This window comes from Rhopilema esculentum, chromosome 18, assembly GCF_057945365.1.
Source record: "Rhopilema esculentum isolate cy_ngs chromosome 18, ASM5794536v1, whole genome shotgun sequence".
Classification (NCBI taxonomy): Eukaryota; Metazoa; Cnidaria; class Scyphozoa; order Rhizostomeae; family Rhizostomatidae; genus Rhopilema; species Rhopilema esculentum.
This window is the reverse complement of record NC_142832.1, coordinates 3,660,058-3,684,515: the sequence shown is the minus strand read 5'-3', so window position 1 is coordinate 3,684,515 and position 24,458 is coordinate 3,660,058. Positions and strand designations below refer to the sequence as shown.

At 34.8% G+C, this 24,458-nt stretch overlaps 2 protein-coding genes across 2 annotated transcripts; both read right to left on the bottom strand.

Annotated features, from left to right (window-relative positions):
- Nucleotides 1-208: 208 nt before the first annotated feature.
- On the bottom strand, nucleotides 209-9,825 carry LOC135696583 (V-type proton ATPase subunit C 1-B). The gene is made up of 13 exons (XM_065216022.2): nucleotides 9,516-9,825; nucleotides 7,873-7,940; nucleotides 7,591-7,676; nucleotides 7,307-7,401; nucleotides 5,815-5,906; nucleotides 5,413-5,511; nucleotides 5,106-5,174; nucleotides 4,308-4,400; nucleotides 3,928-4,021; nucleotides 3,244-3,309; nucleotides 2,645-2,716; nucleotides 2,291-2,383; nucleotides 209-1,384 (listed from the first exon to the last, which is right to left on the bottom strand). Exons 1-13 carry the CDS (start codon nucleotides 9,636-9,638, stop codon nucleotides 1,298-1,300), a joined length of 1,137 nt encoding a protein of 378 aa, XP_065072094.1. The 5' UTR covers nucleotides 9,639-9,825; the 3' UTR covers nucleotides 209-1,297.
- A 587-nt stretch (nucleotides 9,826-10,412) lies between these two features.
- LOC135696707 (ribonucleases P/MRP protein subunit POP1) lies at nucleotides 10,413-19,519 on the bottom strand. Its single transcript, XM_065216189.2, has 8 exons — nucleotides 18,895-19,519; nucleotides 17,267-17,506; nucleotides 16,713-16,800; nucleotides 15,347-16,123; nucleotides 14,024-14,206; nucleotides 13,377-13,424; nucleotides 12,185-12,431; nucleotides 10,413-11,336 (listed from the first exon to the last, which is right to left on the bottom strand). The coding sequence occupies exons 1-8, from the start codon at nucleotides 19,261-19,263 to the stop codon at nucleotides 10,505-10,507; spliced, it is 2,784 nt and encodes a 927-aa protein (XP_065072261.2). The 5' UTR covers nucleotides 19,264-19,519; the 3' UTR covers nucleotides 10,413-10,504.
- Between the last annotated feature and the right edge of the window lie 4,939 nt (nucleotides 19,520-24,458).

Genomic DNA, 24,458 nt, shown 5'->3' with positions numbered 1-24,458 from the left:
ACCATAGTGGTGCCACTCTATCTCGTTCTCATCCCCATACGATAAACATGAACGAGACTGCACGAAATTTGATTTGGGAGAAATTATTTCGGTAGCAAATATTCTTAGTGGTTCTTATAATATATGGGTCCCAGGTGTTTTTCTTACGCCAACTTGAAAGCACACAAGGAATTCAGACAACTGAAGGAAACAACGAAAGTAAGACATATTTAACAACAAGAAACTGAAATTAATGCATATAAAATATTTGCCAATTCTACAGAAATAAGTTCATTCATAAACACAGTTACGTAAAAATCAATAGCCAAGATAAAGAGAAGGAGTTATTAAATCTGTTATTTGGTCGAATATCCCGTGAAAACTGACTCAGTATCTTTACTTGGATTAGTATGTTTACTTTGAGGGAAGATGCATTAATAAGGCAACTGCGTCACGACATTGACAAGTGCACTTAAAATAAAAAAATACGGAAATTTGACAAAGTTAAAGAGCAATTTGATGATCTCTCTGCCCCGCAAAGGTATGACCTTTAAAAGTGACCACACAATCATAACTCTATATATAAAGGGTCTCTTCTTAAATAAATAAATGCAGGCAAAAACTAACAGCACATGGAAAAGATTAGCAGCACTCCTTATCCAATACTGTTGATTTCCTAAAAGGCTTGGTATCAAACATAATTTATGGCGTCTCGGCCTATGAATCCTAGCCTGGACATCTACAGTCATTCAGAATGAAAACAACAACTAAATTTTAAAAATTATTCTGTTACTTCAAACCCCATTACTCTTTTGCTGTGACAGAATTACAGTTTTATCAAACATAATTTATGGCATTTCGGCCTAAGTATCCTAGCCTGGACATCTACAGTCAATTAGAATGAAAGCAACAACTGATATTTTAGGAATTCTTCTGTTACTCCCAACCCCATTCCTGTTTTGCTGTGACAGAGTCTTATTAAATGTAGTGACATAAAATTCATACCAATGCTACATAGATCCAAAGCATGACAACAAAAAATTCTGGAAACGTATATTAGATGTTATTCCTGATTTCTTGAGTTAAGTTTTTGGATTCACCAGCTTTCATAGGGTTGCCAAAGTCAGTTAAAAGAGTTTTTCAAAAACTTGCTATTTTAACAAAAGTATAATCAATTCAGACCGATAGCTAACTCAAAAGAATAGCACAGCTCCAAAATTTTGATGTCACCTTTACCAAAATAGGAGCTTCAGGTAAATCAATTCTAATTTTGAAAAAAATTCCATGATTCGATACAATAAAATTCATTAATCGATTTCTAGCGTTCAAAAATATTTAATTTGATGTTAAAGCATACATAAGGATAATATTCCCGTTGCCCCAGCATCAGCCCAGGTATGTCCACCTAAAATTAGAATACAAAATAATTTCAAACATTATAAAGTGTTAAATATCAGAAAAATGGTGGTAAAGTTTACATTGTAGATTGGGCCAAACTTGCTTTCTGCTTGCAACTTCAAAACAGGGAAATAAAATGGTAAAGATTTAATTTTATCTGGCATTCTAAATTCAAGTCCTACACAAATTTTGGTTAGAAATGTACACGACTAGCATGTAGATGATTACTAAGGTTGACAAAATAAAAAGGTTGACAAATTTTGTCCATGTAATTTTAAAAGACGTGAAATGTTAGATTAACATTCAAGTTTCAACGACCGGAGGTACTGGAAAAACTTTGCTTTTATACATTGAATTGTTAACAACACGAGATGGTGGAATGTTCATATCGGTACAATTTGACGATGCCCTGGTTAAGATTTGGAAAAGCAAAGGACCAAACCTAAACGTTTTTATTGTTTTAGATGCCACTTAAAGTTGGGGGTTAAAGATGTCATTTAAAGCAAGGCTGTTGTAAATGTCACTTAAAGTTGGGGGTTAAAGATGTCATTTAAAGCAAGGCTGTTGTAAATGTCACTTAAAGTTGGGGGTTAAAGATGTCATTTAAAGCAAGGCTGTTGTAAATGTCACTTAAAGTTGGGGGTTAAAGATGTCATTTAAAGCAAGGCTGTTGTAAATGTCACTTAAAGTTGGGGGTTAAAGATGTCATTTAAAGCAAGGCTGTTGTAAATGTCACTTAAAGTTGGGGGTTAAAGATGTCATTTAAAGCAAGGCTGTTGTAAATGTCACTTAAAGTTAGGGGTTAAAGATGTCACTTAAAGCAAGGCTGTTGTAAATGTCACTTAAAGTTGGGGGAGACAAACCAGCAATGATCTACCGAAGAATTGGAAAAATGCAATATGCTGTTACTTACATCTCCTTGCGTTCCTTTGGATGCTTGTGAATCTAAGTGAGCATATAAATCAAGCAAGACATCTCGCAGTTTTCTTGTTTTCCCTTTGTTTGGCTGGAAGTAAAACAACACAAACTTATAGGTATATAATTCCTAAGAAATATAAACCAAAGTACACGAAGCACATAGGCCTATGAACTAAAACGATATGTGAAGTAAAGATAAAACAAAGCAGTGCTAAAATGTGAGAACTGGATTCATAAATTTGAAACAAATAAGATTGGCTCGTACGGAAAAGGAACATGTCACAACGATTGCATTTTCATTCTTCACAACAAATAATAACAATGTTATATCATAAACGATTATAACTACCTGTAACAACATTGCTTGAAAGTTGACGGGTAATCCGTATCGAAGGACCGATTCGACGAAAACACGGAGGGCCTACAAAAAAGTGAAAGGTGTAGCTATAATGAAATTTCGTTTCTTTGACATTCATGTTTCAAATAAATTTTCTCGCTTGAAACTTGAATATCATTGAATTTCAAAACTTCAACTTCAAGAGAAGAATAATTTCCTTCCAAGTTTCAAAGCTAAGTAATGAATCCCTTAAATTTGGTAATTGAATATTTATCTATTTCCTCTTGTAATGTTTTTTCTAATGAAGTTTTCAAGCTCTCTTGCATAAAAGTGAGTGCTGAGCTTAGAATTGGAAAGGTAACTATCATCTGCTTATGGAAGTATCATTAGTGTGTGTTTCAACTTTTACAAGTCAACACCACGCTCCATAGCCTATTCCAAGGGAAATTAGCGGCGGGGGCAAACCTTTGTTTATACTAAACGGGGGACAAAAGCATTTTGTTTAAAACACTGGAAAGTAATTGGGGCTGCGGGGGGGCAAAAGGCCCTGCTATGCTCCAGGATTTTCTTAAGATTTAAAAATCGAAAAAAGAACTAATTGAAGCGACTACCTTGACATGAATCCAAGCAATGAATGATTCGCCAAAATTGACTCGCAGCCATTTTACAAGCGGTCCCTGTGAAAAAACAATATCAAACAATAATTAATGCTTTAATGTGACATCATCATGCGAACGCGGGAATCTTTGTCTTTTGCACTGTTGATGAAGCCCTGTGATCCGGGTTGAAATAGTAGCCACAGTTTGTTGATGTTTGATTCGGCGCGTTGAGGTGTTCCATATTTGCTACATTTTTATCGACGTAGAATTCCATCGGAATACCGTCGAGCAGCCAGTTATTGTGACCTTTCCTTTATTTACATACAATCTTTTTCAGGCTGTGGGCATTAGGTGGATTGACAAGGAAGTGAGCATAAAGAACATTCCTGTCATCATGATTACTGAAAAATCATATCATCGCAAAGAAAAAATTTTAGCTGCATTTGAAAATATTACACCACTTTATCAAAGCAAACTGCTGTGACCGGAATAGATGAAACGAATATTGCGCCGTAAATATCGTAAGCAATTTTCTTGATCAAGCAAACATTTTCTTAATGAACGGGCCCACACAAGCCATATTTTTTAGAGCAAAGTTCGCCTGTATTGTCTACAATATTGAATACGAAAGATGGCTTCATAAATTAATCTACAATGGTAAATTGTGTTGACAAGTTTTGAAATTTGAATACTCACAAATAGCTTCTTTTTGTCAGATGTAAGACGAGAGATCTCGTTTTTGCTTGCAGCCAACTCTTCTTCGTCGTAAACAAAATCCCGCACAACAAACCTTAGGATTAAAAAAATGTCTCTAAATAATACTCTTTTTTACAAACATCAAAAGTCTGTTCATCTTTTAATCATTATTTGACATAAGTTTCTCTGAGGAGTGAAGATCAGAACGTATTCAGGAATCCTGCAAAATACTTAGGCTGTTTCAAGCAATATCAAAAATAGTTTTAGCTTCAGCTGGCATTCTGTATACTATAAATGGCTAGTATCAATCGGAAGAACTTCGTAAACTAGATAAAGAGTAGAATATCGCCAGTACTTATAGAAGAACTATTTCAACTAACTTTTTCTCCCTTGCATGCAGCTTGAATTCATCTACCACTTTTTTGAAGAGTGTGACAGAGAACAAACCATTTTCTCCGTCTTCATACAATAATCTTAAAAAAACATAAGAAGAAATTAAAAGACACAGTGGATTTTCAGCTTTAATGGACAAGGCTTGTTGATTGAGGCGAGCTACTGCTCGCAACCCTCTCAATGCTCTTCACACAAGTTTAGTGAAGCTGCGGATCACTCCCTAAAACTGAATATGTAGGAAAAATTGCTCCCCACAAAGATCAATTAATTTCCAGGTTCTGTTGAAATGTATCTTGAAAAGAGCTGCTAACGAAATTGTCGACACCAGAAAATGAAGGAGACTTGAACAACAATTGCTTTGAATAATACTGCATTGGTTTTTTCTAATTTTGGTCGACTTCTAGGCCATTTTAAATAAATAAATTCTTGATATTTATTCTTGTGATAGCGAGAAATTCACAACTCACCTGCAAAAATACAACGACAAGTCTGTAGATACCAGAGCGTTTCAGTACAAAAAAGTTACAATGATTTATAAGGGAGAGAGAACAATACTATAGAAAGATTTAAATATAAACTTTGGCATCATTTGTATCCAAAGCTGTTATTGGTATCATTTTAATAGATCTGGCAACCACCACAGTTGTGCTCAATGATTTTCTATAAATCTAGCTATTCTACTGTTTCTAAAAGTATAAACATATAACTATTTAAATCTATCAACTGAATCAAGATGATAATATATGATAATAGATGATAATATTATGTATGATAAAATGACATACTTTGAAGATCTTGGTACAACCATATCTGTTAGTTTTTCATAGGCTAATTTCCAGTCATCCATTTGGCTTCTATGGATTGGTAGAATTTAATTCAAAATAGAAAGCAACATGGAAGTTATCAAAATCGACGAAAGATTTCATTTCAGTTTCCTAAAGCAAGAATGTTGGTATGCTTATATGAGTTGTTTGAAAGGTCCTTCCCTAAACAAATTATGATGGAAAATGAATTTGTAACAGGAAGCCTTAAACCATGCAATTTAGAGCCAAGTTGCAATTAAAATTTGTTGAAGCAACTGAAAATCCTTACTTTGGCACCACAACTAGCAGAGTTGAAAGATACTCAGAACCTAGAACAAAGTTTTCCTTTTTCACAATATCATTCAGGTTCCTTGTCATTAAGCTGCCCCTACAATAAAAAAGCAAAAATGATCAGACATCTAACGGCTGGGTAAAATAATAAACGTCCTGCATTAAGAAACAGTACATCTTATATATTCGATTTTTTAACAGTTAATACCCATATTATAACTAAACTGTGAAACTGAAACAGAGCTCAAAATTATATGCAGGTTGCCTGGCTAAAGGGGAGGGAAGTGGGCAACTGAATTCTTTGATTTATACTATTGATTTTTGAGCGTGACTCCTTATAGAATAACTATGAAATTTTCCATAATATAAACATAATTTAAGATGTATAGTCAAATCTTACGTGGCCTTCCTTTCAAGGGACTGAAGTGAGCCCTTTACTGTGTTATAAGCATTTGCCTTTGTTTTTAAATCTGCATCAATTTGGGTAACTTGCTAAAATAAAGGTAATTAAAAAATCTTTGAAAGCAATATAATTGGTTGAATCAGTCTCAGAATTTAAGGGAAATAGCATGAAAAAAGCATTTAAAAGAAATTGCACTACTCTGGCATTCAGCGATAGAGATTATAGCTGTGCCTAATTTCAAGACTTAAAATACAGGGCTGGGCAAATTGGACTCCTGTGCACCTGAGACAATCAGCTTTTAACTGTGAGAGGCTGCTTATTGCTACACTGGGAAACCCTGGGGAGCTCAAGTTTTTTGAGTGTATCTCTATATCACCCACCAAAGGGATATTTTCAAAAGAACACAAGTTGCAATGGTGAGTAATTCTTATCAACAGGGATTCTAAATGTAGCACTGCATGTTGAAACCAACAACACCAGCTCAAGTCTGAAAAAAGCTGCTCACATCAGTCAACAGTTATACATCACTTTGCATACATTCAAGAGTTAACAAAAACACAATGGCCAAAACTACACATTGACACAAGACAATGATTAATCTTAGATAATAATACATAACAGATACAGCAAGCAACACAACTGACAACACAAGAAAACTGGCTATTTATAGAAGATCACAGAAAGAGCTGCTAATCTCCTACTTGGAGACAGTCATTTTAAAGGAATTGTCCACCTCTTCATCACATACATTTTTATCAAGTTTCAAAACTGACACCAAAAGAACATGATACTGGTCAAATAAAAACAGAAAATCAGCAGCAAAGATGATTTGTGATTCATCTGTAAATATTTTCAATGGATTCTATCAAGGTTACACTAGCTTGTTCCTAACCCTAAGAGATTTGGAATCAATTAAGGTTTGGGATTTTCTGAGAGTACCAGAGGATCTTTGAATTTGGCTAAAACTTTTGTTGAAAAGATGAAATGATGCATTCTTATGGTTGGTCAGAGCATAGGTTGAGGGTTTTGAGACAGGCACTGTGCACCAGTCTTAAAGTGAGGGGAGGGCTTAAAAGGGCATAACCAAATTTTTGAGGCCATGAACGCTGGAAAATGGCCCTGTTACAAGATAATGTGGGGTTGACATGTTTGATAAAGTTGAAAAAAACATATAATGTCTACTTTTCAATCAAAATTTCTGGATAAATATTACAATGAGGTTTGAAGAGGAGGAGTGAATAAAATCGGGTGTGTTCTACTGTGCAGATACACTAAATTTCTGATAATGCATGCAACCAAGGAAAGTAACAGAGGGTAAATGTAGCACTTTATAGTTACTCAACAGTAACTCATTTTAGACAATGTGGCTTAAAAAACAAAATTAATTAATGCATTTTGAATGTTATGTTTCCATATTTTTGCTTATCTACAGAAAATTCATTTTGCTGAAAGTGGATAAATGTTGGCAAGTTCTTCAGTTTGAACTCACCTTGCTAATGATCTCTGCAAGATTTCTAAGAGGTTGTTTGATTGGGTATTTCGCTGAGTCCCACTGGAACTTTGTCAGATAGGTTGCAGGGTCCACTGAAAAAAATCAACATCTTGAAATGTTTAACAGCATTAACCATACATATTCTAAGTTCATATTTGTCAAAGCTCTAATAATACAATAATGAACACTGTTTATACAGATCATAAAATAAGGAAGAAGAAAACATACAGTTTGGTTAAGCAAAATTGAATTTTGTCATGGATTACCAACTCATTACTCACTTCTATTAACTTGCAGGTTCTCCATTACTTTATCTTGCTTTTCCTCCAGAACATCTACTGTGTATCCAGCAACTTTTTTCACAATGCTTAAAAAACAAAACAGAGTGAAAGATAAATCTACAATAAATATTTGCAAGTAACATATATATTTATTTAAATATATATAATTTCTGGTATGGAATGATAGCTGGCTTGAGACAAAATAATTTCACATCATATGTACAAAGAATTTTAGCATTAATAAAACAATTATGGAAGCTAAAAAAAATCACATGGAATCACCTTTCAACAAAAGCATCCAATTTACCAAGGTCATCTGATAAACCTACAAGTGTGTCCAGAGTTCCAACCTACAACGAAAATGCTTAGCTTAGTGATCCTGATAATTGCATTGCTTGCTTTTTTCAAATTCAAACCCATAAAATATTTTCTTATTGTCTCATAAATTCTAGATTTCATTGTCACAAGTTAAAAATTGGAGAAAAATCACATTAAACCTTATCTATTAAAAGCCTGAAATTTCATTGCAGACTCGGATTTAACAAGCTTTTTTATAATAAATTTTCACAAGGTTCGGCAATTTTGGTCTCAAACTTGATAACCCTTTCCCTGGGCAGGCCTCCATTTCTATCTATGTTCAGACACTTGTGGCAAACAAAGGCTTGACTGCACCCATGCAATGATCCACTGAGAACCGGTAAGAGTGCATGAGATAGCCTTTTTGACCTTTTCTTCCTAAAATCTTAGTGGCAGGCTTAGTGGCTGACTCAAAGCCAGCAAGCTGCTCTCTTGCTTTACCCCTACTGTAGATGAACATTGGAATGACAGCAAATTGAAATCCATTATCTAATCAGTTACAATGTTAAAAGCTAAACACATTATTTGAAAAAGTATTAATAAACCTGGCTTATTAACACTTTTTAACTTAACATCTTGACATTGAAATTTTGCCAGTGATTTAAAAAGAGAGATCCTTCAGCATCTTTCATAAACAGTCTAGCAGTAGCTATGCTGCAGCATCAAGATAGAATTTACAATCTCCCATAAAGATTTTATTCTAGTGAATCTATCCCTCCTTCCATTACCAAATAAATAACCTTTATCCAATTAAAATATTATTGACCATTTTGCTTCAAAATTTGCACACTTGTATATTTGTACCTTATGTACATCATCAAAAAGTTTTGTTGTTACTCCTTGCTTTACATCATTTTTATGGCATTAAACATCTATTAAATTCCTTCTGTTACTTTATTTAGCATTTTGAAATATCACCCAGAGTATAACTGCACAGGTACATTATATTCAACTAAAATTCAAAATTTCCACTCTCAGCAAAACAAGAAATTCATACATTTAATAATTATCTTCAAATGATAAAAAGCAGTAGCAAAACTTAAAATGCAATGGGGATTACAGAGCCATGTACCCATAACATAAATTCAGTTTGTTAATTTTTTGACATTGGCATGATCAACCAGCAAAAGTTTCAAGGACAGTGCACCAAAGACTTTTAACAGGGAAAAGGGTAAAAGCTAACACTAATGCATTGTTTTAGACTTAACAGTTCAATTTTATTCTACGAGTAAATTTCAAAGAAATAAACCTGATACCTAAATTTTCGGTTTCATGTTAACGTAAACACTGTAGATTTCTAGCAGTGAAGATGGGTGTGGTAATAAAATTGATACTGAAATTTTATCAATCTTAAGTTCTTTCTGATAGAATAAAAATTATCGCCTTTTATTTTTTATTAAAAAAACAAAATGCTCTAAGATTCTTCTTTGTACTTTCGTAATTTTAGATGTTGAAAGAAAACCAGTTAAAAAAGTTACCATTTTAGGCCAATGACAGGTTTTTACAAACATGGCGAGCTTCGATAAAGATATGTTCACATTCAGGAAGACTCTAAGCTGACAATTTACCTTCAATTCAGGAAGAATTAATTTATAGTTCAATGACAAATCTTTTGTTGCCACTTTGCATTTCTCCCAAGTTTGTTGTGGACTGCGATCTCCGGGTGCTGAAATCAACCAAAATTCAGCCATCTTGATTCTTTTTCGAACAAAGGCTAATAGAACTCACACAAAAACCCGTTATTTTGCTTCGTTTCTTTCACGAATTTTCCCAAAAAGATAGAGTTCAAAAATTCACAACGCGTTCTTTAGGCCAATGCATGACCCAGCCGTGAAGCCAACCAAACTGTGCAGATGACCTAATATACCGCGAAATCGCAGACAAATTTTCGCGTAATGTAAATCCAGCAAAGTTACGCGAAATATTGTGCGAAGCCCTCTTTTTCAAACAATATTATTACGAGGTTAATCTGGTTGGATTTGTTGGGGGTGTCGAACTTCTGACCAGTGTTGCCTTTCGATATTCACAGTAAACTGTTTTCATTTTTAACCGGGGAGTTTCGAAGTTAATTTCTTGCCACTTGAAAATTATTGAGAATGAAATTGCCAACTTAAGAATACCAACAATACCTTAAAATCCGCGAATTGGTTTAAACTAATTATCAATTTAAAACTACATACACGGTCCCTCTCTTTATATATAACTTTCATTCAAAATCTGATCGTTTTGATAGCTTTTTTCTAACTAAATCGTTTGATCTGATTTGTCAGGTATCTTAATCGAGAACATTGCCTTGTGAATTCACCAGGAAACTTAAGGAAAGAGACTCAACATACTCTGACTCAATGAGCAAAATTTCAGATTAAACGACACTAACCTAAAAAGAAAAATTTCAAGTATGAAGCAAATGTATAAAAATATAAGGCAAAGTCTTTCCTGAGAAATTCTGAGAGAAAACTCAATAAATCGCAACCACACAAGATCTTACTATCAAAAATAACACAAAATAGGATGAAAGGTTGAAAATATAAAAAATACAAAAAGTTTTACAACAGAATCATGCAATTATGCTTATTTTTGCAAATCTATATTGCTGTGATGTGATGTTCCTAACGAGGACGATGCAGCCATTCACTAATGATTTTTGCACTGCAATGCAAGCAGCAAGACTTGCAGCACTAACGAAACCTACACCAGCACTCTTGCCACTTCTTAACGAATACCTCCCAGTTGTCACATATCCAGCTATCCATCTGGTACATTGGCCAGTATACGTAGCTTGGGACACTGTAACTCCAAATTCATGTGCAATTGTCGTAAACAAGTTTTTTGGTCCTTTGTGAAGTGGCTCCAGAGGTCCATTATACTTCTTTTCCATCTGCAGTTTTTCGAAATCATCTGAACTTGGTATGCAGATCATAGCGTTGTTAGTAGCCTCGCCTTTACCGATGCACTCAAGTGAGATCGCAATCAGTGGATTTTGTGGTATGCTTAATAGATGTCGAAGTAGAGCCTCCTTTTGGGCCAAAACTTCGCTGTTTCTCTGTGATTCATCAACGACATGCTTTCCTCTCTTCTTAGTGCAATGACCTAACAATTCGCCAAGTCTCCGCAGAGTAGCAATATCCCGCAAGACATAAAAACTGTGTACATCGTCTGCAATCTGCAAACCAGATATCAATCCCTCTGCCTCAGCATAAGCACCTTGTTCTTTAGACTGACTCGGCATTCCTTCCATCATCCCATCACCATTTTTCGATGCCTTTCCTAAATATTCCAACACCGCATTTAAATTTCTCTGCCACTCTTTCACAAGCTTCTGCCAGTCAGGGGCAAAAGGACTGCTGACGCCAAGCTTCTCAAAGTTAGGTCTTTTACCTGCTGGATGCCTACGGATTAAAACATTGAGGTAGAAACAGCAATGACAGTATACTAGAAATACCAAACAGAAAAACAATTCGCCACTTAGGAAAATTAAACCAACTTCCAAAGGAAGTCAAAATAAGAAATAATGATAAGAAAACTACTTTAACATTGTAACATTAATTTGAAATTTACAGGATTTAATAAATTTGATATTTTGATAAAAGGTCCACCGGTATCTGTACGGGTGTCTGCACGATATTAGCATAGTAGGGACCCTGGAAAAGGCAGAATGGTAGCTGTCAGCGTTATAGCTTGGGATAAAACCATGGCCAGGATTCGAACCTGGGGACATTTTGAATAAAAATGACATCCGTTAACTTCCATGGCGTTAGATATCATTATCCTCAAGCTTTGTCAACAGCATCTACATCTGCCTTGGAGACAGTTCGTTAGCAATCTAAATTGGTCTCCTGGCCTATTCTTCAATAAAACATTCCTCTTTCCCTCCCAAAGTCCCGAGTGGCCATGCAATTAACGGGAGCTTTAATAATCTCAAGGTTTCATCTAAGATTGGAGTACCAATCTTTAAATCTGACATATGTATTAGCATATTTTGCTCCACAGAAACAGACATATGATAAAAGCTCCATTAAAAAGCTATAGTCAAAAATCTTGACGATCTCCACTGAAGAAAAGGCCTCTAATTTGGATACCCTTCCCATATTTTATACGCTGTCACATTTGGAAAATGAATTTATTCAAACAAAAGATAGAGCTATGGCAATAATAAAATAATGACCAATTGACTTGAAGTTCCAATGTCCATGTGACACCTAAATACACCAAAAGGACGTATTGAAACCTAACTTGCCTGTTATACGATTCTTCATTGCATTTCCTGTCGGACTCTATATATTTTTCCCCGGCGACAGTGTCCGGATATTCTTTAGGGAAATACAATCCCTTGCTCTCAAGAGCGATGCTTCTTTCCTCTCTCAGACCACAGGCATGGGCACCTCTGTATATGAGGCTAACCCAGAATGCCATACCCCATTCGCTTGGAACAATAACATCCCAGCCACAGCCAAAATGAGAGGGTGCATCCAATGCAGCAGTACCTTGAAAAAGACAGAATTCTCAGCTTTCTCTTGAAATATTTGTTTGCTCTCAATCAAATAGAAGAATGTTACCCCTTGATTAGTTAGCTCCTTCTACCCTCTATTATAAAACTTCCCCTCCCCCTGAATTGGACACACATTCTAAAATTCCCCCGAATGTGTGTCTCATCTCTTAAATGTGTATCCGTTAGGTTATGATGGTTATGATGATAACGAATAAACTGACATGTAAAATGATCTGGAGTAAAAACCTTAAGATTAATGTTTTAAAAAAGCCTAGATCGAACAGATTGGTACCCATCAATCTAGTTTTTTGCCGTCTCAAAATGAAGAATGTTCATGAACTTATCAGAACCCCCCATTTAAACAAGCAACCCCCCATTTAAACAAGCAGCCCCCCTTTAAACAAGCACCCCTTAAAACTTTCAATAATTTTTTAGATGCTCATTAGAGGGTTCTCAGTAATAACAATTATGGTCCAAATATCCAGAAGAAAAAATCACAATTTACAAAACGTCAATCTCTTGTAATGAGATCCGGTTTATGACACGTCAGTCTTAGAAAAAACTGAAAAATGACAAACAAAACGTGTAAAAACTCTTAACAGATGGCTTAATTGACAGTTAGCATATGCGTAGAAAGAAAACACCGAGGTCAGACCAGAACCTGGCAGCAGACAAAGTTGCAACCTACAATCCCTGCTAAATTTTTGGGAACACTTATATCTGTTTTCAAGAGAAAATTCAGCCAGCCCTTCACCCCTTGGGAACAATGTTAGTTATTTATAAAGCGACACAGGAGATTAGAAAGAGAAATCAGAAATGAAAAATATAAAAATATTGGGTTCCTTTGCTTGGGGTTCTTGTAGTTTAGTTTTGGCAGGCATTGTACGCAACATGCTTTGGGTTTTGCATTAGTATAATGTTGAGTGAAACAAATGTTTACCTCCAGGCCTTTGTATTAACAAAACCGGTATTCTTGATGTGTCTTCATCTATATGAAAAAAAGAATGCTCAGTCTCCCTTAACAAAAGATAATGCACGCAACATTATTAATCTATTGAAATAATCCAGGGTTCAGTAGCTCCACAAACTGCAAAATTAAGTTTTTATCAAGCACTGTTCATATATATACAGAATTCAGTTTAAAATCTTGAAATCAAATTTTACGTAACCGATTATACACTTAAACAAAAAATCAAAAAATTCATAGGATCATTTTCAGATTGTGGCAGCCAAATGGTGTATTTACCTTTATGCTAAGAAGTGATGTGCCAAGAAAACTTCATTTCTATTCACAAACAAGGTTAAAATGCTAGTAATATTAGTTGCATATGCTAGTAATGCTAGTAAATGCTAGTAATATAACGTAAATATTTGGGTGAGAGCCTTTTTCTGAACTCTTAGTTAATATTTTACCTAAACTTTCCACGTTCCACGTGAACAACTTGAGAGGCAAGTCTCTCTTGCAAATAGCGCACAAGATTTTCAGCAAATCAAAAAGATTTTTAGGATTTTCAGATAAAACAAAAGGATCTCCACCAAAGGTGTACGGGATTTCCTTAGAGTGATTTGCCCTTCAGAAAAACTTACCAACTTCAAGATGTTCACCAACATCAAGTTTTGCAGATCTCAGGCTGTTTAATTCAGCTTCAGTAATTTTCGTTCCCTTAACTTCTTTCCTGACATTTTCATTCCAGATTGGAGAATGACACAATCTACTTGACCAGTTGGTTAGGAGGTCTTTTTTCTTTTCAATGAATTCACCTGGCACGTCTACAACAAAATTATAATTATTATAAATTAGCTTACTTTGAATTGAAATGATAGGTCTGGAAGCAGATGATTGCCACGTGCATAAAATGTTCATACAGCAACCAAAGAAACATAATTCACTCTAAGAAACACAAAATAAGACATCTCATGCTGAAATCTTGAAATGTATTTTACAGAAAAGAGTATAATTGAAAAAACATAACAAATTCTGGAGCTTATGATAGTGGATACATCCTTCTAACATTTTCAAAGGAGCATGATGCCAAAAAGAATACAATTGATATATTGCTGAGATACCAGTTGAGCCTCAACAAACCATTTAAACAAGCCAAAAATGCAGTTTATTCTATAGAATTTAAATAAAGATTGTAAGTGTTAAAACCAATGATTCCAGGACAGATAGATTACTAATCTCTATTACTTGAGATTGGTAAATTATATAACTTTCTGCACTTTTATAAAGTATAATAACAATCATAATTGGGAGTTGGGAGAGCTTTGAAAACACTTTGAAAAAGTATGCTTTTCATTGCCAAGGCTGGCAACATTACTGAAAATGAAAATATAAACAAAGCTAAAAAAAATCAGCTGTATGGCTTACATAATTCTTCTTAGCAATGATAGTGCTGATCAGAACAGCAAAAGATTAAAGATTGTTATCGTCTAGGCATGTAAGTCAAGTTTCAATTTCCATTTAGTACACATGAAACCTCAACCTCGACCGTGATAGGTTTTTGAAAAAACTTACTTAAACCTACTCTGTATTCATGAGTGTAGCTTATAGGACATTTATGCAGAAAAAATTCCTTCTAAAACAAAGATTTCCATTTGAACAACTTTTGATAAGAGAGAGTGAACTGTGGTTTTAGAAGTAAAATTCTTTCTCTTGTGAGTGTCAAGAATTTTTTTAGTCAAAATAAAAAAATGAATAGAATAATTTTTATCTTGGAGCAACAAAAAACTAGAAATTATTTTTAAATTTTTATTACAAAACATTGAGCATTCACAATTGATTCAAGCAAGTTTTTGGGGTCAACTTTTAGGCCATGTATTGCTCTACTCCAGGTGAAGTATTTTAAACCAAAAATGAATGTTCCACTTAAACTCCAGGCTTAGCTTATAAGCCAATAAAGATGTTACCTTTCACAACTGATTCTCTGCCTGACCAAGTCTTCTTTATTGGCAGGTTCATTCTAGGGTCAATGGTCGTCAAAGCAACCACAACATTAGGAGGAAGCTCAGCTGGATGCGTCACATGCTTTAGAACTTCCCAAGCTTCTGAAGTTTCACTCAAGATGCAATTCCTGTTTTCTGATTTGTAAAATTCACCCCACCAATGTTCATTGTTATAGTCTGCATTACAATGCAACTGCAAAGAGTCAACTAGGATCTTGTGAGACAGTGGCCCTGTAAGTCTGATATATACAAAGTCTAGTTTCATTGATTTGATTGTGATCCTCCCATTTACATTGAATGTTTCTGAAAATATGGTTGGTTTTTTGTCATTACTGTCTCCTAAATTATCATTTTGTTCAATCTTATCATCCTTAATGTCTTGTTTGGATTCAAATGTATTCAAAACTTCCACAGGATGCTCCCCAGTTTCAACATCCATTGCTTCTTTCTTGCCAATATACGCCTTTGTGAATGATTCTTTTATAGCTTCAACAGCTTCATCATGGAAAGATGGATGGCACCAGATCCATAGGTTCCTTGTGAGTGCCTGTGATTCAGGTTCTGTTTGAGTTTTACTAACATTATTCACACAGCTAGGAGAGGTATGGTCTTGTAACAAAGTTGGTTTCCAGATTACTTTGACTGGACCAATGGCTTTGTGCGGGTAGCAGTTATATTTATAAATGATAACATCTGAAGCTCTTTCTCCAGACAGAGTCTTCTTTTGAATCATACCAAGACCTTTTAACAAATCATAGATAATAAAAAATAAAATCTTAAAATTTCATGAAAGTGGAAAAAGCAAACATCTACTTGTGAAGAACTTTTGACAGTGCGCATAGTACAAAACTTCAGGTGACAATCAAGCAGTGAATGGAAATTTGCACCTTTTGATCAGTTGGAGCAAATCAACTGCCATCAAAGAATCTAAGAAAACTTTTTCTACCTACACAAACTTGCTTGATGCAGAAAAATTCTTAAATTTAAAAATGAAACCAACACCAATCTTGCCTAGAATTCTTTAGCTTTAGTAACTGTTTTCATTTGTGATCAATAGGTTATGGCTATGTTATGTTATGTTATGTTATGTTATGTTATGTTATGTTATGTTATGTTATGTTATGTTATGTTATGTTATGTTATGTTATGTTATGTTATGTTATGTTATGTTATGTTATGTTATTGCAAACATAAGACTATGGGGAAATCTTTGTTTTTTCATTACAACATTTCAAATGATGGTTTAGTAATATTTTTGTTCAGTATTTTGCCTAACTTTCCAACTTACAAAATATAACTTACAAAAATACATTGACTGTGTAGCACTTACAGTTATTTTTGTTTGTCAGATGGCTAAAAGCATCAATAATGTGTTCCTCCAATCCAATAATTTCAATACATCCATAAAATGATAAATCCTTTGAAACAAACTCAAATAAATCAAAAACTTAATTCTAAATAAAGATGAGATATTTAAAAAAGCAAGGAAATCAAGTGCAGAGAATAAATGATCAGCAATAAATGAATAATAAAAAAGCTTATTAGAGTAGATTTTGCTTATAGTCACATCACTGTTTGAGAAGCCATGACAGTAAGCCAAAAGTGACTGTAAACAGGGCATGACTAAACAGCTTTGCCAAAATTTATGTAACTGTTAACTGCTATGTGACTTTGAGTGGAGTTGATTGTATTAACTTATCCTTAGAAACATTGTTTTCTGTACTCATGAGTATGTTTTATAACCAAATATAAGAGAAGAAATTCAGTTTCCAACTCCATTGAAACTATTTATTCCATTGACAATCACCATTTGTGCAACAAAAATAACTAAATTCATTCATATATATATTAGTAGATATAAAAAGCAAATAATATGCTACAAACCTGCATCAAGCAGCCATTTGCACTTGCCCTGAATGCTGATCTTAGGCCCTTATCATTTGGGTGCTCTGCCATTTTGTAACCCCATTTTTCAACCATTTTGAATCTTTTGGCATGCCAAATATGAGTTTCCAACCAAGCTGTCTTTCTTTTTCTTCTATTATACTCATCAAGTAGTATCTTTGGTCTTCTTCTGTGTTTTCTACTGGGCATCTTGGATCTTTTGATTGGGTTTTTTTCATCCTTGAAAAAAGTAATGAATTTCCAAATGTTTACAAATATATTGTTGGCCAAATTAAAACATTTTCCATGCTATCAAAGTTACAGGGGAACCACATTTACAATCATGGAGCCCTAATGATGTTGTGATGAAAATTGAAAGGAGGAAGGTTAAATTTAAAACTTTTTAGAGGTGAAACTAAGGAAACTGTGCTTTAAGTGCTTTTTAGATCCCAATTACAAATCAATCTACAAAACAAAAATTGATCCCTTATAATGACATAAAAAAATCCAAAAACAAAGAACAGGACATTGGCATTTTTTGAGGGGAGCACTAAGAGAATAGAAGCTGCTGAGAAAATTGTGGAAACACCAAAATTAATTCAAATTTGAAATGATTCAAATTTGTTCCTATAAAATTATTCTAGAGAAAATAAAAAGTTGGTAGCTATGGTGTATATGCACATACGCCAGAAGGGGGCACTCTATAATTGGAGCTTGATCAATAGTTTTATATCTATAATTTTTAGACTTTTTTCGAAAATATTTACCTGGACCATAGCTGCGGGGTAGCTGAAATCATATGGAAAATTAGGGGTTGTTTTTCTTTGATTCAGGATTTTCTCGCCAAAATTCCCAGTGAAACTGCCAACTGCTTGTTTATGAATAGAGTACTCTTTGGGAGCCCCAACAGTTCCCCCAAATTTTGAATATTTCCAAAATTTTGAATGTGGTAATACAGGATTTTACCAGAATTACTTTTCGTGTATCCCATTTTCCCCTTTTTTCCTTTTAAATTACACCTATTCATTTTAGTAAATTTTGATCAGCTACAATTTATTTTCCCCTTCCTTAAATACATATTAAAATTGCAATTTATGCTTGTTCATTTTAATGCTGTTATTAGTTATTATTATGCTGTTGTTACAGTTTTTAATCTTCAGTTCAGTTAATTAGCAATGCTTAAAAAGCAGGGGCCTTAGCTCGATAGCCTTTAAGGAGTTTTTTGTGAGGGTCCTAAACAATGAGTAAAAATAACATATGAAGTTATTGTATTACTTCTTTGTATAAGCAACTATTTTCATTGGTTAAAATTTAGAATTTGTAATGTAATCTATTCACATCAAATTTATGCAATTAAAATTTAAATTTTATTCTTTTTGTTTGAGATAAAAATCTAAAATAACTTCTTAGGCTTACATCAGTGTCCTAGGCAGAACTTTACAAACATTCTTTCCTAATTTTGTGCCGTCTTATGTTTATGATGAAAGTTGTCCTTGAGTAAATCCCCCCGGGAGTACTCTCCCATAAAGGCCTGACAGGGGGGTCCAGTCAGGGTCAAAGAGGCCCCCGGGAATAAATCGATCTTTTATATATACCATGTATGTTGCTAAATAAATTGAATTTGATACCTCTTTCGCAGCCATTTTTCTTTGGTTTCTCGGAATTCTTCTGATGTCGTAGCTGGCAGCTCTTCGTCGCATATGCCTTGGCAAACTCTGAAAAACTCGTTTTCCTTCCATACTTTCAGCTTCTCTTAAAGCTTTAACAGTATTTGAAACTTCTAAAGCACGAGCCTCAATAAACTCTGCCACATTAACCCCCCTAAAAACCTGAGACATAGCAGAAGCAGAATTGGTGCTACCTCTAATAAAGTTCAAACCCTTTTTAAGTGACTCATTTTCTAGCTTTTTCTCTCCTGAACGGCCTACTTCACCATGCTTTCTTTTTCTCCTCTTTCCAAAAATATCCCCCGTTGCTGTAACAAAGTCACCATCCATAATACTGCTGCGGCAAATTCTTTCCCTACTGAACCGCCATTGTATCTCCTCGTGGGTAAACGAGGAAATTTCTCTATGTTACTCTGCACGAAATATTTTCTTTTCTTGCTCTTGAGGTGTACTGATGACGTCACTGACTGGACGTGTCCGGATTTCCATCTTCAATGATCTAAAAAAGTGTTTTTGTCAGTGGAACTCACCAACGGTGATTCTCAAAAACTGTAAAAATGCAATACCTTCTTGAAAGCAGGCCTATTAAAAGAGTCATCACCTTACCATTACTTCTTACTTGAAATGCAACGCTCAAACGGGCTTTATGTTATATCTATCTATAAAGACCAATTTCCAGCGAGAAAAAAATCAGCGAAATGCGAAAAAGTTCGCGCGAAATACGTCTGAGGCATGCGCAGTGATCTTTTGTTGGGATTTCTCGCAAAGAATTTCTCTGCGAAAAAAAGTTAAAATGAGTTTAACTTTTTCGCTTTTCGCTTGCTAAATCCTTCAGCAGCCAATCATATTCCCTTTGTCATGCTTCCAAACTTTCCATTCCAATGTGTTGAGGTTAAAAAAAACGAATTCGTCGCGTAAAGTATTTCGGAGCGAAATTTCGCAAGACTTTTTCTCACTGGAGATTGGGCTTTACTTACTGTGCATTAGCCTATAAATAGGTATAGCGTACAATGGCTAGTATGTTAGTAAAATCAAATTAAAGAACATAAAATAATTAATAGAGAGTGCGAGAAAATAACCGACCCGAGCGAGACTAGAACCCACGACCCCTGACTTTGTACGTCAAGCACTCTCTATCAATTATCTTCTAAAATCCTGTTGTCTGTAAAATAAAATAAGATAAAGGTAAATATGACTGATAAATATTTTGGCAGTGTGGTCCCTAGCCTGTGCTCCAGGCCCCTAACTTTCAAGTTAGGGGTCTGGGACACAGGCTATGTGTTCCCATGAAGAGCCTGAATGAGGGTAATATTGTAGGTTTACTGCAAATTTTACCAGGAGCGTGAGGGCGATATTCACACCGTCCCCACGTCCTTGATTGCACACGTTCTAGGATGGTCCTCGGTCTTAGACTGGCAGCAAATAGAAGAGACTAGAGGAGAAAAATTAGGGAAGCAAAGGCATTGATGCATTTAGTAACAGTGAGGTCACCTTGCCAAAACAACAACATTAACGAAGTATCAAATACTCGCGAGGTTCTACTTTAGACCATCTAATGTCCTTTTCAGGGTGTTCAACGAATTCTGATTTCTTATATTTTCTGCTAGTGAGTTCCAAATGCTAGCTGCGCTTAGCATAAACGAGAACCGAAATGTGTCTCATATTGCTACGAAGTCTTCTCTGGGCGACAAAATAATAACAAAATTCCCGCCAACGTAAAAAGACCTCATTCTCACTTCAGATTCATCTGCTTCTCTTTAAGACCAAATCCAAAGATATTGTAAATACAAATTAGGCCTAGATTGTTGAAATAGTTTGTTCTTGAAACAAAATGACACTAATGACTTAAGTCAGGATCATGTTGGTCAGCTTCGATATTAAATATTGATTTTAATGTTGCATTCAAGATGTTTGATTTTGCCTTGTCATCTGTGTATGTAAATCCATTTGCTGCGCTTCTTGGAGAGACACCAACTGTATCATGTCTTTCACTCTTGATAAATTGCCAGAACTTTTTTGGTTTTGCTTCCAAGTCTGTGGCTATCATGTTGTTGACGTATAAAGTGTATGCCCTCCTGCAAACTTTTTTCTGTTGCTTTTGCAATGCCTTGAGTCTAGCCCAGTCAATCTCGATGTTTCTTCTGTGACAGACTTCTTACTGTTTTGTTGATCCATGGCTGATTAAATCTAGTGGATGATAATTTGCTAGGGACATGGTCGTTTATCATTTTATGACAAATTTGCTTGAAGGAGTCCCACATATCTTGAACTGCACTGTTTACATTTAAATCTTTTCTGAAGTTCATCGAATATGCATCGAGCTCTTCTCTAATTTTTTCTCAATTAGCCTTTTTCCAAATGTACAGCTTTCTTTTGACTGGTCCTTGTCTATGTTGGTTGTTGTCGGCACAGAGTTACCTGGATATGAATTCGCCCTTTTTTGAAACTGTTAAAATTTACTTCAACTTGCCCTTCAATTATCCACTATTATTTGTGCCCCTTGTGGAATCTGTCCAGGAAGATTCTGAATTGCTTATTGCTTTAAACCTAAATCGCTTAGCAAAGCAGCTGTCCATATTCATTGACAAGTTTAAGTGCTAAATCCAACATCTGTGAACTTCTGAAAATGAACTCTCTTGCTACAAAACCATTTGAGTGTGTAGATGGGCACAATTGTTTACATGGAAGAAGACTGGGTACCACACCCGAGTTTATTAGTTCCGCAAGTGGAAAGTTTGGGTAGGAAGCTGATGTGGGACTTGTAAGGTAAAGTTTCTTGTAGTGTCTTTTTTTTATTTGTCATATATTTTTATTTATTTGCCGTTATTTTTATTTGCTAGTTTCTTGCTGCGTTTCTGTATGATTATAACCTTAAAATTAAACAGGAACTCAATAAGTAAAGCGGAAACTATGGTTAGGCCTAGTGACAAAATAGCTGTTTTCGAGAAAAGATCAGGGCCAGCAAAGGTGTCAAAGAAACTCTAGCACTTAGACGTAGGCCCAATAATAACTTTTTTATTTGTATTATGAGGCACAATTCCTGCTTTGCATTGTTCTGCCAAAAAAGGAGGCGATGGTGTTAAATGGTAACGAACAAACAACTCCGTCTTTGAAATTGAAGACCTGTGTCATTGAAATCCAATATGGAATAACGGGTCGTGGCATGATAAACAATCTAATTGATAGGCCAAATGAATCGTAAGAAATCCGCAAATTTGGCTTTAGGAAATTTCTAATGAAAGTTAAGCCCACTATAATCTACTTGGAACAAAATATACCACAACAATTCATTTGTAAACTTCTGAACTATTGTTTCCCATACCCTATATAAGGGATCAATGGGCTACACACCGCAAGTTATTTTATGCAACTTTGAATTTAACTTCTGAGATAATCCAAAGTAAAATATTTAATTTCGAAAACACAATATATGTTATAATACATGTCATAAAGTCATAAAAATGATATATGTCATAAAGTATCATGTTATAATACAATCCCTCCCAGACATGAAACTTTATTGCACGTCCCCCTGTACGCTTTAAATACTGGCCTCACAAAATTACTAGGAAGTAGCTTTTAACTTTATTAGCAAAAAAATTGTAAGTGTGCTTTGTTTCAGGAGCCAAATCTCAAATTCTCAAACTCTCAATGTCAAACCCACAAAACCTCAAATTTTCAAAGTGAGTTTCTTCCCACAAGCAACAATGTTTCCAGTCTTGCTTCTGTCACACCAGAGCCCTTGTTAGCTTTTCTGCTCAATGAGAATGTGCTTTACTTATTTGAACAAGTTTGAAAATTTGCTGATGAATAATCCCCTAGATGTCAAAAAGTCCTCATTTATGAGTTTCATGCCCTCGCACCCACATATTGATATCCCCATAATTTCTATTATTGGTTATCTAAAAAATATCAGATTTTGAATTTAGACTCTAAATTAACCCTATGTTAGATTGACTCATCCATGTAATGTAGCGTTGAGAGTCCCTAAAGGCAAAATGAAAGTAGAAGCCCACACCCATCCATGTAGAACAAGGAAGTTTGATTCAGGAAGATTTTTCATTAGCCTTTCTGCCTTGCACTTCTTTCAAAATTGTCAAGCGACAGATGCCAGTCTATTGTTATAGTCTACCTTTTTATAGCTGTTTTATTAGGTATTAACATAAATCTGGAATATCTGGAAAGCATTTGATTTTTAGAAAAAGTCAAAGGAATACCATAAAATTTCAGAGAATTTCAACAGATTTTCAATAGCCTGCATGCAGACTTGACTGGTTTTTCCAGAGACGAGTTTGTTTACCTGAGGCTAAGTTGATAGTTGAATGGAATATTTAGGATTTCTCTCCCAGTAGAGTCTGCAAATCAATAACAGAATCTGTGTCATTATGTGTCAGCATTTTAATTTTGACTATGTAATGTAAAATGGCAACTGGTTTAATGGCAGAAGAATTGTGAAATGCATTTACAGGCCTTTTTGTGAAGAAATTTTTACAAGGGTAAAAAACTGCCCATAATGGATAAGCTTAGAAGGGCGATCACCTGTTCAATAATATTTAAAGGAAAAAAATTTAATCATCTGCAGTGGTCAAAATTTAGGTATCATCACCCCCCCCCCCCCCATTTATGCATGATTTTAAATGCATGGTTGCATACAAATTTTTGATCAAACTATGATATAACATAAAGAATGAAGCAACAATGCTTTGTTCTCTTTAGCAACTTGACCTTTCACTCATGAATACTGCAATTTATAGGAACTAACTTTTCCTCAAGTGCTCTTTATGTTTATGCAGGGTAAGAAATATTTTTCCAATGGATGTCAAAAGCCCATGCAATTTTTTTAAGGAGGGCACTGGCAAAGGCAAGAGCAAGGGGGATCACCCATATGAAACAAAAAAGACTGAGCTTGTGCTGCTAGCCAGCCAATTTCGTTATATGTAACACTTTTATTGCCAAGAAAAGCAATTTTAATCTAATTAAAGGTTATAATAGCTTTAGAATGAACTTGTCTTTAGGAAAGCAGTCAAGTTTGCACATGGCTATTGATTTGTGCAGTAATGGAAATTGTTGCTTCCCACCTAGCTGTAATGAGTTTTTTGCACTCTGCTGTGGTTTTTTTGTACTTTTGTATTTTTTGCATATGCAATGCAAATCTATGGATATTGTGGTAAGTATGCGGTTCTTAAACAAGTCTTAAACAAGAAAATTCAGCTGGATGTCAGGAAATAATTTTGTAAAGTACTAAATCACCTTTAATTTTTCCACACTTTATAAAAATGTGTAGCTATATTGCCAGATACTATTGTCTTGAAAAGTTAAAATGTGTGCCACCTTGATTCTTGTTTGTATGATATCAAATACATGTGAAACTATGCATTTAGTGTTTGTCTGTTCAGAAGTTTGCCCCCAGGTAGTTGAAAACTTCACCAGGATTGCCAAGGTCATTCTTCTAAGCCTGGACACTCATATCGTCAGGGAGACTGGTGCTTAGAATCAATCTTGACACAATTTGCAATTAGTTCTTT

Coding starts and splice junctions, on each gene's coding strand:
- LOC135696583 (XM_065216022.2), bottom strand. CDS start 9,638: ATGGCTGAATTTTGGTTGATTTCAGCACCCGGAGATCGCAGTCCACAA. Junction 7,677..7,872: donor TTGGATGCTTTTGTTGAAAG/GTGATTCCATGT, acceptor TTGTTTTTTAAG/CATTGTGAAAAAAGTTGCTG. Junction 5,907..7,306: donor TTGCAGAGATCATTAGCAAG/GTGAGTTCAAAC, acceptor CCTTTATTTTAG/CAAGTTACCCAAATTGATGC.
- LOC135696707 (XM_065216189.2), bottom strand. CDS start 19,263: ATGGATGGTGACTTTGTTACAGCAACGGGGGATATTTTTGGAAAGAGG. Junction 16,124..16,712: donor TCTGACAAACAAAAATAACT/GTAAGTGCTACA, acceptor ATTTGTTAAAAG/GTCTTGGTATGATTCAAAAG. Junction 12,432..13,376: donor GTTAATACAAAGGCCTGGAG/GTAAACATTTGT, acceptor GTCTTTTTCAAG/GTACTGCTGCATTGGATGCA.